The following is a 17,910-nucleotide window of genomic DNA, read 5'->3' as shown; positions in this document are numbered from 1 at the left end:
TTGAGTGGGCAAAACCTTACATATACTAAATAATACTAAATTGTTTATAGGGTCAATATAAGTAAAATAATATAGCCTTTCCACAGGAGTATATTTTCATATTTTTCCAAAAAGAATACAAACAGCCAATAGCATATTACAAAGTTATCCCCCTCACTGGTGAAAATTCCAGGAGGAAAAACGGGCAAGCACCGGGGTTGTTCCCTGGTTGGACGTAGCGCGTGGAAGGAACACGTTATTCCGACCAGTTCCTTTCCCCTCTATCAGGCGCCCCGGCTGGCCAGGGGGAGGCAGTTTAGAGACCAGGATTACTGCATGTCTCCTAAATTACAGCCGTCTCCTAAATACGATTGATGTTCTACTTTTTTGTAGTGTGTGTGGACTTGCATTTTGGTTCTTAGTTACTGTACATAGATTTATATCTGTGTCACTGGGAAGCTCCTTGTCTGGTTGGCAGATTAACGGCTTATATCCGGAAATCCAACAATCATTTGCTAACTCCACACCCAACCATAACACTATGGCTTCTTTCCTAAAATGTATTATGTATGGCCTGCCAGTATAGACGTGTGAAATTCATACATGGGAAGGTTTTTTTGTATTATTATTATTATTACCTGGGCAGATAGGCTATTTCTCAGTAGAATGTGTAAGGTTTCCTAACCTTTTCATTCTCAAGATGTGAAAGAAAGGCTATTTTATTTTTGTATATAGACCTTTTCACATGTGGTTACATTTGGCTACATTGCCAACAAAAGACTATTGATATTGCACTGTAGCTAAATAAAATGTGATGCATTTGTATGCATTATAATATATAATTACATACATTATAACAGGAGTTGCAAACAGCCCCAGGGTTCAAAATATGACCCCCTTTTGAAAAAGGGGCTCCTGCTCTTCTATTGACACATCTAGATGGTGTCAAAGGTCCTGTCTCACGTAGATACAGGATCTGACACAGATTTTACATTAAATTCATCCCCTGAGCAAGCAGGCAGTCTCTATAGAGCGTCGCAGTCATGACGACGCCAGGCCCAGGAAATAGTTCCCAATGCATTTTTCCCATAGACATTTCAAAACGAATTTATTTAAAGACCTTATAAGCTTATAAGACCTTTTAACCTTATAAGACCTTATGAGCCTTACAAAGCCAACTCTTGTTGTCGTGACAAATCATGACAACAAACACAATATTTTGGACCAAACAAATAATTACAAAGAATAAAAACAAACAGGAGAAAGGAACTGGTCGGAATAACGTGTTCCTTCCACGTGCTACGTCTGGCCGGTGGAACTCTCCCAGGAGCTTGGACTCCTCATGCATAGAAGGAAGCATGAGGTCAGTCCGCTGCCCCCCCCCCCAGGTTGGCAGAGGAAGTGTAGCGCCCAGGATTACATTAGATAATTGGGTGAAAAAAATGGGTTGCAAAATTGTGGGATAAAAATGAAAAAATAAAATACAATATTAGACCCTCAGTATTTATTATCCAGTTAATTTAATTCATAATGTAGGCGTATATAAGACTGCTCACCGCTAGGTTTCCCTCCTCTTCCGAGGAGTCAGAAAGCACCTCCTCCTCCTCAAACAGATCCACGTCATCCTCTCCGGGGGCGATGGGGACGACCACGGTCAGGTTGGGGTTGGTCATATAGCTGTCCTCCTCCTCCTCCGCTATGACGTACGACTTCCGTCCGAAAAGACCGCCGTTGCTCTCCACGTGGTTGCCGGCGGCGGCCATCTTGATGGACTGCAGTGTTTGATTTTGACAGCAAAGTTTCATTTTAGTTAAGTCTCTTGAATAGTTCAGTTTTCATTTAGTCTTAAGTCACATTTTAGTCACCTGGAATGTTTTAGTGTTAGTCTAGTATTAGTCGACTAAATATCATAAGAATTTAGTCCACTAAATTCACTAAATCTACAGTTGATTTAGTCGTTATGATGGCATTATGATGCCATCATAATGACTGATTTTACACTTGCAGAAAATATTATTTTCAGCATGCAACTAAGGGCGCGTTCGGAAATAACACACTGCGCACGCTGTGTAATGCAAACTAATAGGCGAGTGCGCTCCGTCCCTTCCTAACATTTTACTCTAGACAATATATTTAGTCTTGGTTTATAGTTATCATAGCTTAGTTTCCAATTAGTTTTCGTCAGTGAAAAAAGGTATAGTCGACGGACATTTTCCGTCATAGTATTAGTCGACGGAATCAACACTGATGCAATTTGTTTTAACCCATTTTAGGCAATCCCTTTTGGTGTTAGCATTATGCTATGCTTTAGCTATTGAAAAATGGCAAATCTACAAGCTCATAGCGCGCCACCGAGTGGCGCGCTACGAGCTTGTAGGTCCGCTATTTTTGAAAAATCGAAGAACGACTGACAGAAACATACATTTTTTAGAATCTGATCTCAGGTCAAAATGGGTTAAACAAAAGCTTCATACCCTGTTAGAACATGTACATAACGATGCAATGTGACATATAGCTCTGTTTACAAAATGCTGTACCTCCTCCAACTGTATATACTTTTTCAACCCATTTTCAACTGTTTTTATTGTATTGTGACACTTGCTTTGGCAATGTAAACGTTTATTTTCTCATGCCAATAAATAAAGCTCCTTTGAATTTAATCGTGGGTATTCCTCCACTATCTGCATCGATCTTGGTGCAAAGAAATTGATTTATTGGAGATTCTGACTTTCAATTGTATACATTTTGTCTTGATTGTATTGTAACACTTTTTGCTTTGGCAATGAAAATGTTTTCTCATGCCAATAAAGCCCTTTGAATTTAATTAAATTGATAGACTGCCCTGCCCCCACCCCAACACACCACCCCACCCCGCCTGACCTTCACGGACGTCGTCCTCTGTTGGCGTTTGATGTTGCCGTTCAGGAGGTCCACCACGTGCGCCGAGAGCCAGGCGGCGCCCGCGTGGATGCGGGCGACGGCGATCTGAATGTTGTTCAGGTCTCCGTCCTCCTCGGGCGCCGACAGGTTGTCGGAGCAGAAGGAGCTAAGAAGCAGAGCCAGAAAGAGGTTCAGCACCTGTGGAACAGTTACAGAAGGCACATGGTACACATCAGTACACATGGTACTCATCAGTACACATGGTACTCATCAGTGGTTCTGAAGGCACATGGTACACATCAGTACACATGGTACTCATCAGTACACATGGTACTCATCAGTGGTTCTGAAGGCACATGGTACACATCAGTACACATGGTACTCATCAGTACACATGGTACTCATCAGTGGTTCTGAAGGCACATGGTACACATCAGTGGTTCTGAAGGCACATGGTACACATCAGTACACATGGTACTCATCAGTACACATGGTACTCATCAGTGGTTCTGAAGGCACATGGTACACATCAGTACACATGGTACTCATCAGTACACATGGTACACATCAGTGGTTCTCAAACCAATTAACCCATTTAGGCCTGAAAAAAATGTCTTCTACATCCTGACAGTTTTCTGAAACACCTGTGTTTCTAGGCCAACGTATATCACTCAATATTTCATGTCAAGGACCCCAGAAATGATCTGTAATTGGCTTCCGATCCCCATCTGATCGTGATTGTTCCAGGGACCCTCCAGAAGCAAAGATTTGAGTTAAAAACGTTCGTTCTGAATAAATATATTCCAAATTTGAGGCACATTTTCACGATTTTTCTAAAATAGCAGACCTACACCAGTACCAGTGGTGCTAGTGCCAGTGCTGCTAGTGCCAGTGCCAGTGCTTGGGAACCTCTGTACTATAGCATTGGAGCCCGAGGGCTACATTTTCGTTGCCGCTAATTAAACCCCTTATCCCTAAACTTCTTTGCCTTTTTTTTTTACTATTTTGCAAAACATTTTTGAATAGTTAAAATGGCCAGTCTACAAGCTCACAACGTGTCAATGTAGATTGGCTAGTTGACCTAGCCATGACCTAACCATGAAACTACGAGACAAGCTTTCGACAAGCTCCGAGAGGCCGATACAGTCATGATGACCTCCTGGGACATATGTTTTGTGGAGAGCCGGGGGGGGTACATGGACACATATGGCTTGTGGAACCTTGGTACATTACACTTGATATACCAAGAACTCAAGTAATCTCTCTCTCCGAGTAGCAGCAGAATCAAGCAGCAGACATATCATTGCACTCTATATGCGTGTGTGAATGCGTGCGTGCGTGCGTGTGAGACATGTGCACAGTTGGTGAGGGAGGGTCCGAGGGAGTGATCATCTCTAGGCCAGTCGGAGACTGGGGGAGCATGAGCAGATGATTACTGATGAATGCCCTTTGACCTTCTCGCCCTCAAGCTTCCTGGATAATCCCTGCAGGATAAACAGCTTTCACATGGTTTATGTGCGACTGGAGGTCTCCGACTATACAAAACTTGACACAAATGTGATCATCCCTAATGAGGTAATAGAGCTATTGGGGCTGAGCTGACTGCTTGTCATTTTTTTTGTTGCTGCTATACAGCCGATTTGATTTTTATTTATTTATTTGACATTTTTGAGGTCCAGCTTTGAGGTAAACACAAACATTGTCCCAACACAAACATTGAATGAGTGAGGATGCAAATGGTGATTACCCAGAATGAGATGATGTTGTATGATGATGTTGATAGCTGACAGATGATAAGAGCGCCCCTCACTTCACACGGGTGTGATTTTTTTTGATAGACAACTGATGTTTTGAGTTGACCGGCCATTTCTCAAAAAGTGCAACGTTTTCTAATTAATAATAAAAAATCACACCTGTGTGAACTGAATGGTGCAATTCCCCCCCCCCCACCTCTCTCTCTCTCTCACTAGCAGGCAACAGTGCAGCACTATCCCTCTCTCTGTTTCTGGCACAACAGCGCCTCTACTGGTACTCATAGTCATATATTGGTGCTCATTAACAAACACATAGGTGAACCAACACATAGGTAGGTGAACACGGACATTGCTGTTCCTTGGAGTGGTTGCACCACTCAAAAATAAAAATAAACATATATTTTGGACATCATGTAAATTAAAATTTAATAAATAATAAGTAGGAGATCTACAAACCCACAACGGGTATGACTGATCCAATCCGGGAATGCATTGAGCTGAATCCGTCTAAGCAACGCAGCTGCAACTAATTATATTAACGGGTGTTTTTTCACACACACACACACACACACACACACACACACACACACACACACACACACACACACACACACACACACACACACACACACACACACACACACACATCAACACATCTGCAGGCAGCTGTGTTGCTCACTTGCCCGCCATGTTTTCAATATTCTGTTTTTAACACAGTACTTTAGTAACACCCATGTAGCTGTCCTGTCTAACTACTTCAAAGACGTCAATCAAGTACACAATCACACCACCACTGTGATTCGGAACCCTGTAAAAAGTCAAAGCCGCCCACTGGCTATGAGGCAGAAATCTATTTCAGGGTTGAGAAGATATGAAACAGATACAGTACAGTTCAGTTCGGAGCATCAGCTTAAATGTAGGATACCATGATTTAATAGCACAGAGAAGCCAGCCAGAGGGAAAATGTAACTGACCTGTGCCCTATAGGAATGCCACAATTGTACAAGATTGTATGTGAGATAAACTACATTCAGATCACGGTATCCTTGCATATTTTCAATATGTATTCAGTTATTCACACGAACACGTTTCGGCCTGTGTGGCCTTTGTCAGCGTTATAATATGATATATGTATTCACACCCATGATCCGATTCCTGTTTGGACAGAGCCTTTAATTGTCAAAATTGTTATTAGAGATGAATTAGTCGTTTAAGAGGAAGTTGTGAATTCAACGGGCCAGAAAACAAAGCTTGAACAAAAAGCCAAAAGAGAAAAAAGGAATGGTTGAGGTGATGTTGTGTAACTTTTAAAACTATGAGCTATTTCAGACACACACACACACACACACACACACACACACACACACACACACACACACACACAAAGATATGCTATTTATAGGCAGTTTCCTTTTAAAAATGGTTGTTTCCCAGTTCCCACAACCAGACAAAATAAAAAGGATACTGGGACATGAATGAAGCACTGCTATAAACGCTGTCTGTCTGGAATTCTGGGATTTATTTGTTTCTATATATTTGTTCTCATTCCGTGTCAGCCTTGACGAGGACACAGCTGGACAACAGAGCACCATATGGGAGGACCAACCCACATACAGTACCCTCGACCCTTTGCTGAGGCACCAAGTGACAACAGTTGCGTGTATCCAGATCTGTTACTTGGATTACTGTCTTTACATAAACGGCGACAAGCACAGGCATCGCTTGTTGATACAATAAATATACAACATCGAATGTCATAGCCTTGCACGATCTTTGGTTCCAATTTCACCCATAAAGCTTAACTCATTAGCAGTGAATAAAAACATTAAGCCCTGTCAGACATTGAGCTTGAAGCCACATTATGTCCACATTAGTCATGTTATGACTGAGGTTTGCACGGCAACAAATGGATGCGTACAGTAGATTTGCATATACGGTAGAATGCACCAATGTGAATTCTGTAGAGACAGCAGATGGCTTGAATGTTGTCCATCCTGGATAATGTTTTGAAGCAAATTCTGCAAGCCAAATAGAAGTATTGAGGAATAGACATAGAAAAAAAAAGATTTGGGAAGTCAGGCTTTACAATTAGGAAAGGATTCAGGAAGGGTTAGAGTTAGGGATTTAGAGGTTAGGTTTAGGGATTTAGAGGTTAGGTTTAGGGATTTAGAGGTTAGGTTTAGGAGCTCGGGTTGGAGTTATGCCTGATTCATACAGTATGTAGTTGAAGTGTCTCACGCATACCAAAAATAGCCAATCTATGAGCTCACAACATGTCACAGCACGACGTGTTGTGATCTTGTAGATTGGATATTTAGGGTTAGGTTTAAAAATGACAAAAAGAAAGTAGATAAAAATCGCATTCATACAATTGCCACCCCAAACTTTCGATGTCCCCAGAAATAGCAATGCGTGTGTGCTTACCTGTGCTTGTGTTAGGCATTACGATTTTCTCAGTACATATTGTAGGTGTTAAATGTCTTAAAGTACAGCATTTATCTACCAGATAATGTACTGTACATCACTGTGTGCTCAGCTGTGGACAGTCCAGTGCTACAAAGCCCTAGTCACTGATCAGACAGGTTCCATTTTCACATCTGTAATCCATGATTGTGTATGATCTGAGTTCGATCTGCTGGGAGCCTGGGAGCATGCTTTTAGGTCTGCTATTTTTGAAAAATCGAAGAACGACTGACATAGAAACATAGCATTTTCTGAGATTTTTCAGGATGTAGAAGACATTTTTTCGATATTACAATATCCAAAGTCCCAAATGATATCTAGTCTCACGTCACAATATTATTATATACCTGGTCTGTTTTTTTTAAATCCGATAGCAGAAAAGAAAAAGGTGATTGAACACGTGAACACTCACCACCAGGTTGCCGATCACCATGACCAGCATGAAGACGGTGATGCAGAGCGGCTGTCCGGCCACCTCCATGCAGTCCCACATGGTCTCGATCCACTCGCCACACAGCACGCGGAACACGATGAGGAACGAGTGGAAGAAGTCCTTCATGTGCCAGCGGGGCAGCTGGCAGTCCATGGAGATCTTGCACACGCAGTCCTGGTAGCTCTTCCCGAACAGCTGCATGCCCACCACGGCGAAGATGAAGACGATGATGGCCAGGACCAGGGTCAGGTTTCCCAGGGCGCCCACCGAGTTACCGATGATCTTGATGAGCGTGTTCAGCGTGGGCCACGACTTGGCCAGTTTGAAGACTCTCAACTATGTGGGAAGATGAAAAGACCATGCATGCAGGGCAAGAAGAGTGTCAGGAAACAATAAACATAGTTACGACAACAAAACATCTAATGCTATGAAAAAAATATATAATCAAGGCAATGATAACAGGAATCTATGCGTGTCTCCATCCATCCTTCCATCTTCAACCGATTATCCGTAGTCGGGTCGCGGGGGCAACAGCTCCACCAGAGAGCTCCAGACGTCCCTCTCCAGTGCATCATCACAGTACGTTTTAACAGCGGGCGAACATCGGCCGACACATCGCCCAATCGCCCGCCATCGCCCAAAAAGATGAATAATGTTTATCTTTTCGGACAACGTTGCCCCGCTCACTTTTCGATCATCGCCCGTGCGCCTGCTATCGCCGATAGTTGCCGGGTCCCATAGACAAATAATGCACTTCCGGAAAATTCGTCTGGCTGTCGCCTGCTGCTAAAACGTGCTGTTAGTGACTTCCTCCTAGGGGATCCCGAGGCGTTCCAAGGCCAGTGAGATGATGAAATCCCTCCAACTGCGCTTTGGTCTGCCCCGGGGTCTTCTCCCAGTGGAACGTGCATCGAGGACCTTCCTAGAGAGACACTCGAGAGGCATCCTAACCAGATGCCCGAACCACCTAAGCTGGCTCCTTTCCAGGCGAATAAGCAGCGGCTCTATCTCTAAGGGAGATGCCAGCCACCTGTAGAAGAAAACTCATTTCGGCCACTTGTATTCGCAACCTTATTCTTTCGGTCATGACCCACACTTCATGACCATAGGTGAGAGTAGGAACACTTCATGACCATTGGTGAGAGTAGGAACACTTCATGACCATAGGTGAGAGTAGGAACACTTCATGACCATTGGTGAGAGTAGGAACACTTCATGACCATAGGTGAGAGTAGGAACACTTCATGACCATTGGTGAGAGTAGGAACACTTCATGACCATTGGTGAGAGTAGGAACACTTCATGACCATAGGTGAGAGTAGGAACACTTCATGACCATTGGTGAGAGTAGGAACACTTCATGACCATAGGTGAGAGTAGGAACACTTCATGACCATAGGTGAGAGTAGGAACTAGAGGGCAGCACGGGTCCATAAAATTGGACCCGGTCCGAAACGGACCCGGTGATATCAGAACCGACCCGATCCGGATCCGAGAACATTCTAATTGGCCACACCCGGCCCGGAACCGGACCCGAAAGTTTTGGATCCGGTCCGAAACAGAGCCGATAAGTTTTGACCAAAACGGCGCTGAATATTATAATATGCTTTAACATGACATGAGACTGCTCTCTATGAGCAACGTGCACCCCGCCGCCCGACAGCGCAGCGGAGGAGGAGGGTTGCAAACTTGCATAGGCTATAGTGCATTTTTGCGCACCGACCGACATTCTCACCAGAGCTGTTGACAATCACAATAAAACTGTCCCACATCTTTCCTCCGAGGTGGAAATATATATATATATATATATATATATATATATAGGTCCTGAAGGTAAGTTCCTATTCCAAAGTACGGGGCAGAAAAACATCCAAACGAGTCAGAACAACAGTTCCCATTACCAGTCTGAAGGAACGCAGGACAGACAGGCCCTCTACGTTGGACAGACCCAGCTCCATCAGACTGAGACACACGATGATGCCGTCAAAGATGTTCCAGCCCTGTTGGAAGTAGCGGTATGGGTCCATTGAGATGAGCTTCAGCACCATCTCTGCGGTAAAGATGGTAGTGAACACCTATAGCACGGCACACGGATTGACACATCAAAGAAAAACAATTAACTATGTTCTTCCTTTTCTCTCGCCTGGCTCTCATTGAAAATGAACTAGACGTCCCCCCCCCCTTCTTCTATACATGGCATTCTGTGTTGTCTTTATACATTTCAGGCGTTTATCTCCTCCAGTCTAGTGCTCAGAGTAAAACAAACAAACAAATCCATTATCTGAGTGGCATGTTGTACAGCATGTTGTTCTGCTCTCCTGTTAGTGTGCTTTTACTGCCCACCGAATCAGGCTTTCAGTACCACTCCACAGGCCATTTACGTATCGCCCAATAGCACTTTACAGTATCACACTTGACAGTATCACAGAGAGAGCCATGCCGTGTTAGCACTGTATCCTGGCAACCCGCCACTGGTGGAACGTAATTAACCCATTTAGACCTGAGAACGATTCTACAGTTTTCGGAAAAACCCATGTTTCTATGTCAGTCGTTCTCAAGCGTACCCTCAAAAAGTATCTGTATTTGGCCACCGACCCCCATCTGAAAATACAGTATGTTGTTCCAGGGACCACCCCAGAAGCATATAGTGCCGCGCTACGAGCTTGTAGATCTGGGGGGGTTTTTAATCGTGAAAATGTGGCGCAAATCTTTGAATATATATTCTTTCAGCACGAACGCGAACAACATATTTTCAAATGGGGGTTGGCGGCCAACAATTACATTATCATTTTTGGGGTCCCTTGACATGAAATATATGCGGGTTCGAGTCCCGATCCAGACGGCCTTTACTGCATGTCTTCTGCATGTCCATCTCTCCCCCCATTTCCTGTCGGCCTACTGTCTGTCGCTCCATAAAATATATAAAATAAAGGCGAAAGCCACAAAAAAACGATTTTTTGAAGTAAAAGTCAAAGGTGTGTTTACCAGATTTCCCACGGAGAGCATCCCGTTGAACTCGGGGGTCATGGGGTAGTGTTCCAGGGCCATGAACAGGGTGTTGAGCACGATGCAGATGGTGATGCCCAGGTCCAGGAACGGGTCCATCACCAGGCACTTCACCCACTGCTTCAGCGCCAGCCAGCAGGGGCAGCAGTCCCACACCAGGTACCTCCGGGCCAGCGGGTACCACCCGGGATGGCACTTCTGCCTGGACTCCTCCAGCTCTGCAACAGCAGGGAGAGGGAGACCGCAGTTGGGGGGGGGGGGGGGGGGGAGTGGGTTTGGTTAAGCCATTTTGGGCGGGAACCCCTTTTAGTGTTTTAAAGATGGAGTGCCACATTTTTCTGTCAATTTTTTGTCTATGAGGTGACAGTACTTCATTAGACACCCTGGAGTCATTTTTATTTGCAATGGTGTATTAACTTTGTATTTAGGGTTTCTTCCTGGAGGCTGAACCCTTGACAGTCAAACGGGCCAATGAAATAAACAGTAATATAGTGACATCACACTATCAGCTACTCCCCTCCCTCTTTATCATACAACTACAGCTGTGGGTGCGGCTTCAGTTCAGGTGGATCACCGCCCATCACCACCCACCAGGCAAACCAGGCATACTTAATGAACTGGTGGGCGTGTCCACATAAAAGCATGATTTTAACAAATACTGTACACTTTTTGGAAAAAGTTCTTCCCCCTAATATTATAATAATACCTGATGATCATGTTTTAGGATGGAAAAGAATCGTGGCACTCCATCTTTAAGCATTATGTTATACTTCAGCTATTGAAAAATAGCAGATAGCTTGTAGGTCTTTTGAAAAATCGTGAAAATGTAGTGCAAATATTTGAATATATACTGTATATTCTTTCAACGTTTTTAACTCAAATCTTTGCTTCTGGGGGGTCCCTGTCTGGAACAACATATTTTCAGATGGCTGTCAGCAGACAATTACATATAATCTTGGGGGTTAATGTTAGTGTAAGACGAAAATCTACACAAATAGCTGAATATAGAAATGCGTGCATGGCGTGTGCGTGACGTCATTAAAATAGCGTCCCACTAATTAGAAAGAAAATCACCACAACAAAATATATTTTGACCAGCAGGAGCATCTACAGTACACTTTGACACTGGGGTTGAGCGCTCTGTCCACTATATATACTGTAGTGTATGGAGGGAACAAACTGGCCCTCCGTAAAGGAAGCTCTGACCTCTCAGCTGATGCTCTTCATCCATGAAGCTGACGGAGCTCAGTCCTCGCTTCCTGCGCAGCGCTGGAGGCTCAGCCACCACCGCTGGGGAGGACAGCCCCGGCTGAGGCTTGGGATATGTAGTCTTCTCCAGACAGGCGAGCTCCTGGGACACACAGGTACAAACAGGGCTGGAGACATGATGGATTCATCTTCCCCAAGGGGACTCACAGTAGGCTGCATCTTCCCCAAGGGGACACACAGGAGGATACAAACAGGGCTTGAGACATGAGACATCTTCCCCACGGGACACACAGTAGGCTGTATCTCTGTAGCTAACGGCACTCTAAAGACAGTGTAAGCCTTAGACTGTCTTTAGAGTGGCACAGTGGCGTGCACAGACATTTAGAGGGGCAGGTGCTCAAGTGAAAAAAGGGCACCTTGTGCAGCGCGTGGGACCAGCCGGTTGCCTTCATAGTGTGAGATTTATAGATTTTGGGGCATAAATAATATATTAGAAGCTTCTTTTTTTATCAAGAATTGATAAATGTCACCAAGGCCCACATACTGTACACAGTACAGACGGCAAGGGCAGGTGGTGCTCTAGCACCACCTGCGTGCATCTATCTGTGCACGCCACTGGAGTGGCGTTAGCTATGAAGATGCACAAGCATAATGAAGCACGCTCCTCCTCGTTCAACAGACTAATTCGCTCAGAAGTAACAACTTTTCGTTACAGAAAGGACACTATGTGACAGTATGTATATATATTTTTTTTTGTCCTGCATATTCGTCTCTCTTTTATATATTTAGCTGTTGTTATGCACCAGCTAACGGGGATCCTAATCAATCTGTAAACTCTCTGCGTGTGTGTGCACGCTTCCTGTTCCAATCTGCACATCCACATCTTATTGGACAACATCAGGGCAACCCTTCACTCACCGAGACCTCCTTGACCCTCTCCATGCTCCACGCAGGAAGTGCGGAGGAGCTATGCAGACGCACGGCGCTCAGCCCGTTGAGGTCCGGGAGCAGGCTGTGGCGCCTGCCGTTGACGTTGAGGCTCACTGGGACGTACACCTGGGAGCAGTGGCTCCTCACGCTGCCCGACCTCCTCCTATTCCAGGGGGTGACGATGGAGCCGGCGCGACTCCTCGCGGCGCCAGTGGCATCCCCCCCGCAGACGCTGTTCTCGTCGTCCGAGTTGTTGCGCGGCCAGAAGGAGCTGAAGATGCTGACCTGGCTGCCTCTCCTGCTGCTGAGGGGGTGGGAGGAGAGGGTGGCCAGCAGAGGGTGGACCGGCATGGGAGACAGTGGAGGCTGGATGGAGGAGGGACACAAGAGGAAACACACTGTGGGTCACTTTATCAGGAAAACAATCAGAATCTAACCCATTTAGACCTGAGGCCGATTAAAAAAGAAAAAGTATTCTAAATCCTGACAGTTTTCTGAAAAACCTATGTTTCTATGTCTGAAAAACCTATGTTTCTATGTCTGAAAAACCTATGTTTCTATGTCTGAAAAACCTATGTTTCTATGTCTGAAAAACCTATGTTTCTATGTCTGAAAACCTATGTTGTCTGAAAACCTATGTTTCATGTCAAGGACCCCCAGAATTATCTGTATTAGGCCGCGGACGCCCATCTGAAAATATGTTGTTCCTGGGACCCCCCCAAGCCCCAGAAGCAAAGATTTGAGTTAAAAACTTTTGCTCTGAAAGAAGAAAAAAAAAAAGCAGACCTACAAGATCATAGCACGGCACTCTGTGCCGCGATATGAGCTTGTAGATCTATTTTTCAATAGCTAAAGTGTACAACATAATGCTTCATGAGACATCGTTGGTCCTGGGAGGGAGGGGTGGGTGGGCTACGCTCAATGCCCATGCCGTACGGTCCGTACCATTGGGTCGTCCAACGGGTCAAACGCCTCCTCCTCCTCCGCCTCCTCCGACAGCGTCCGGTGGGAACGCCTCCTCCTGCTGCTCCGTCGCATGCTGACTCTTCTCAGGCAGAACGGAGACATCTCCGGAGACATTATGGAGTCTGTGTCCTGTGTCTGTCTTTTTGCTGCAAGCTCCACACGGGAACACGAGATCATGTTAGAATGTTGTATTTGCTGATTTACGGACAAAAAGTAGACTGGAACCCACATCCTTTCTATGGCATAGGCAGCTCGAGTATACCTCTAATAACCCTGTGAGTGTGAACGTGTACCGCAGATTCTACCACAGGTCGTTTCGAGGAAGCAATCTGATTGGTTGAAACAGCCTTCTAGCCGTGGGTTAAACCAGCACCGTTCAACACCTAATCAAAACAAAGAATTCAGCTGCTGTGTTCTCCCAGAGCGCTAGCAAACTCGGTGGCTAGGCTAGCTAGTTTCTTGGGACATTTGTGGTCGTAGTGACTACATCCGTCATTAAAAAAAAAAATCTTTCAGCGATTTTCTTAGTTTTAAGGGTAACTGTGGTAGAATTGCAATATTACACTTGAGCGTGTGGTGATTATTGCCACTTCAGTGATGCTTGCAGAACTCTACTCCGTCTCATTCCTGACCACATCCCTGTCGTGGTAATAATCACGTTAACCCACACCCTCTCGTGTAATATTGCTTAATTATCCTCTAGGCTGTTTCTGCTAGCGGCGGAAGCCAACGGAGGCCAAAACGGAATATAATAACTTTCCACGAGATATATCTCGAGAAAAGCACGGAATGGGTTTTAACATTGCTGGAATGGCGGATGTGTACAGACTTACTCTTTGCTCTCGTCGGAGATGCTCCATGGCCATCTGGAACTCTCTCTCCTTCTGCCAGGCCTCGGCTATGGTGGCCTGGTTCTGCTCCTCGTAGGCCATCGCCACCACGGCCAGGATCAGGTTGACCAGGTAGAACGACCCCATGAAGATCACCAGCACGAAGAACACCATGTAGGTCTTCCCTACGGCGCGCAGAGTCTGACGGGGGTGACGTTTCAATTCAATTCAATTCAATTCATCAAAGAAATCTAACTTGCTTTTACCAATGTTGTGTCAAACCATGTGACTCCCATTGGAAATGCATTGCGAGCTTGCATCAGTCAATAAGTATCATGCATCAGCTATACATCAATCTGTTGTGAAGGTGTGAGTCAGGCCAAAGGCTTCACTCACACCTTTCGATCTAGCATACAACATTGATGCATGCTAGATGCGTGATTTCTTTCTACGTCTGAGCATAGACATGGTGGCCTACAGACACTGCCCGTCTTGCCTGTCCTCCGAGATGCCAGGGTACTCCGTGGTGGGAAATAATAAGTACAAGAGAATGGCAACACGCGACAGTAACTTGTAACTTAAATTTTTGTAGAAGAGCTCCCGACCGGATCATACAGACTTTTGAAACAGAGACCAGGCTTTCCTCCGAGGTGGTGGAAAGCCTGGTGAGGCGAGGTTAGATGCTGGATAGTCTGCCGCAAGGTTTTCTTTTTGCAGATAAGTAAGCATGGGATGGGGCCGATGCTACGAGGTTACTCCGTGGTGGGAAATAAATAAATAATACAAGTACGATATAATACAAGAGAATGACAGCTTGGCACGTGCGACAGTAACTTTTATTTTTGTAGAATAGGCAAACAAATATTGTTTATGCCGTTGGCCTGTTTATTTGTATACATGTGTAAACTTGAAACATTTTTACAGCATCTCGGAGGACAGGCAAGACGGGCAGTGTCGGTAGGCCAATCAGAGGCAGGCGGGGCTTACCATGTATATGCTCGGACGTAGAAAGAAATCACGCCATTGAACATATTCATTCACATGGCGGCCATTTTACTATTACTTCACTTCCCCTGATTCTGAAGTAAGAGCAAAATGTCTAGCGTGAATTAAAGGTCAATTAAAAACAACACCTGGTGAAACAGTTTCTCCCAGTAGTCTTGTGTCATGAGGCGAAAGAGTCCCAGGAATGCCCAGCCAAAGCTGTCGAAACTGGTATAGCCGTAGTTTGGGTTTCTCCCCTCTTTTAGGCAATCGAATCCATCTGGACACTTCCTGTAAACCACAACAACAAGAGAAAACCAAAGAGATGTTCAACAAAATGCTCCTGCAACATATTTTTCTCTATAATCATCGTTTCGAGGCAGCCTATACTGATCATCACCAACAAGTTTATAATCATCTCTTGTAGGCAGCCTATACTGATCATCACCAAGTTTCGTACAAATCTGGATACTTGTTCAATGTTAACACATTATTTTTGCTAACAGTCGGACCTTGACCTGACATTGACTTTTGAACCTTTCAACTCAAAAGTTAATCATGTCGTCAGGGCAGCATACTGTATATTGATAATAAATTACCAACAGGTTTCCTGTAAATCTGCCCATCTGTTCTCAAGTTATCTTGCGCACACGCACACGTGCACACGCGCACACACACACACACACACACACACACACACACACACACACACACACACACACACACACACACACACACACACACACACACACACACACACACACACACACACACACACACACACACACACTTTTGAAGGATTCACATTTTATTGGCATAGGAGCTAAATGAATGTAACCCCTTATGTAATTATGACTAAAGACTAAAGTCTGCACATTATGCAAGTAAATAGAATACATTTTGATATACAGCATATTGTCGGTTAATAAATAGGTCTACAGTAAGAGGTTATTTCAAATTGGTGATGGCTCGTGAGCACATGCACGTGTGTCGCTCACGCCACACTAGTTAAAACATCCCCTGGCGACTGGGTTCACACTCACAGGGGGGAGTGCAGAGGGAGTCAATACACTTCTGTATCATCACCGTTATATAGACTGAAGAGTTGACAAAATTCATCCCAGGCTGCAGCTCTAAAACGCATTGAAGCAAAAGGGATTATGCCAGGCCAGATGGATATCAAGTTTCAGTACAAAAAATGTCAGCTTTATGCCTATTTGATCTTTAATGTCAAGGCACTTGCATTACAGTAAATATTTCAGTCCCGGCAACATGGGGACAAGCTGGTCTGCCATATCAATCTGAGATCAGAATAATTTAGTAATGGCAGTGAAACAGCTGGGCAGGGAGCACAGACAGTACTGTAAAGTACGGTATGTTGCTGTGGGAACAGCTATAGATCAAGCTGGCCTGCCTGCCTGTCTGCCTGTCTGCCTGTCTGCCTGCCACCCAGCCACCCAGCCTGGGTGCCTGCTTGTATGACACCATCGATGGGGATTCCAAACTATACCCTTTCTCTTCCTGGAACTTTAGCATGCTGAAATAGAAGCAATTATTGTTCTTGAATTGAAAATTGTTTTTTAAATGACCAAACCTGCCTACCTGAAACGGCGCCATCTTATAATGACCAATTATATGAAGATACAGTAGGTTGAAAAGGTGGTCCCCACCCACCTTTGTTTGCATTACCAATCATGAGTCATGACCCAGGAGTAATGTATGTGTTCACACTGACACACGCACGCACGCACGCACGCAAGCACAACTTCATTTGTTAGTCAGACAACAATCTGTCCAAGTTGTAAGAACTGTGTCTTTCAACAATGTCCACTACAATGTTGTCAAAGTAGTGGACATTTCATACTTGTTTTTAAATACTTTCAATTAAAGCAGTGTGTACATGTGATCAGAAAAGCTATGTAGGAGATTGATTGGCTGGCTGGCTGACTGACTGACTGACTGACTGACTACTGTATTAGCAGTTTGAGAAACAAGTACAGTACTTGATTACGTTTGTGTCATGCAATGAGATACAGCACCATTAAAAACAAGCTGCCTGTTACGCCAATGTTAGAAGTTTGAGTTTCTATAGTAACCAGGCCCTGGAGGCTGTGTACAGTAGTACACCCTCCTGTCCTGTGCCATGTGGGAAAACAATAGACAGCTAACATAAAAACCATGCACAGCAGTCCTGGAACACTTGTGGATCTGATAGTCGTTCTTCTGTGATGCACAATGAATGCTGCTGTACTTTTTTTAGGTGTCATCCTAGCTCTGGTCCATAGGTCTAATGTGTTTCATTTAGAGCTATGTTACTCTCAACTTCCGCCGCTCGTATGAATGCAGACCAGCCTCTCCTCTTTAGCGTAAATAAAAAGAACGTTTTTGCTACTCACCAAAACAAAGGCCGATCGTGTCATTAGAAAGCCTACTTTCCTTAGTGGACGCACTCTGAGCCCCCCACCACACGTATAAA

At 44.7% G+C, this 17,910-nt stretch overlaps 1 protein-coding gene across 1 annotated transcript in view; it reads right to left on the bottom strand.

Moving 5' to 3' along the window:
- Positions 1 to 17,910, bottom strand: part of LOC310871112 (sodium channel protein type 4 subunit alpha-like) — a 48,704-nt gene that overhangs the window by 16,372 nt on the left and 14,422 nt on the right. Inside the window, exons 8-17 of the mRNA XM_083782601.1 lie at positions 15,584 to 15,725; positions 14,454 to 14,651; positions 13,600 to 13,773; positions 12,649 to 13,020; positions 11,722 to 11,866; positions 10,495 to 10,733; positions 9,411 to 9,584; positions 7,489 to 7,845; positions 2,860 to 3,057; positions 1,536 to 1,751 (exon numbers count right to left, since the gene is read on the bottom strand). Of these exons, the coding sequence (XP_083638727.1) occupies positions 1,536 to 1,751; positions 2,860 to 3,057; positions 7,489 to 7,845; positions 9,411 to 9,584; positions 10,495 to 10,733; positions 11,722 to 11,866; positions 12,649 to 13,020; positions 13,600 to 13,773; positions 14,454 to 14,651; positions 15,584 to 15,725 (2,215 nt within the window). The remainder of the gene's footprint in view (positions 1 to 1,535; positions 1,752 to 2,859; positions 3,058 to 7,488; positions 7,846 to 9,410; positions 9,585 to 10,494; positions 10,734 to 11,721; positions 11,867 to 12,648; positions 13,021 to 13,599; positions 13,774 to 14,453; positions 14,652 to 15,583; positions 15,726 to 17,910) is intronic.

Source organism: Protomyctophum parallelum (genome assembly GCF_964188405.1).
Source record: "Protomyctophum parallelum genome assembly, chromosome: 14".
In the NCBI taxonomy this organism is placed as follows: Eukaryota; Metazoa; Chordata; class Actinopteri; order Myctophiformes; family Myctophidae; genus Protomyctophum; species Protomyctophum parallelum.
The sequence above is the reverse complement of the archived record's forward strand: the minus strand, read 5'-3'. Positions and strand labels throughout refer to the sequence as shown.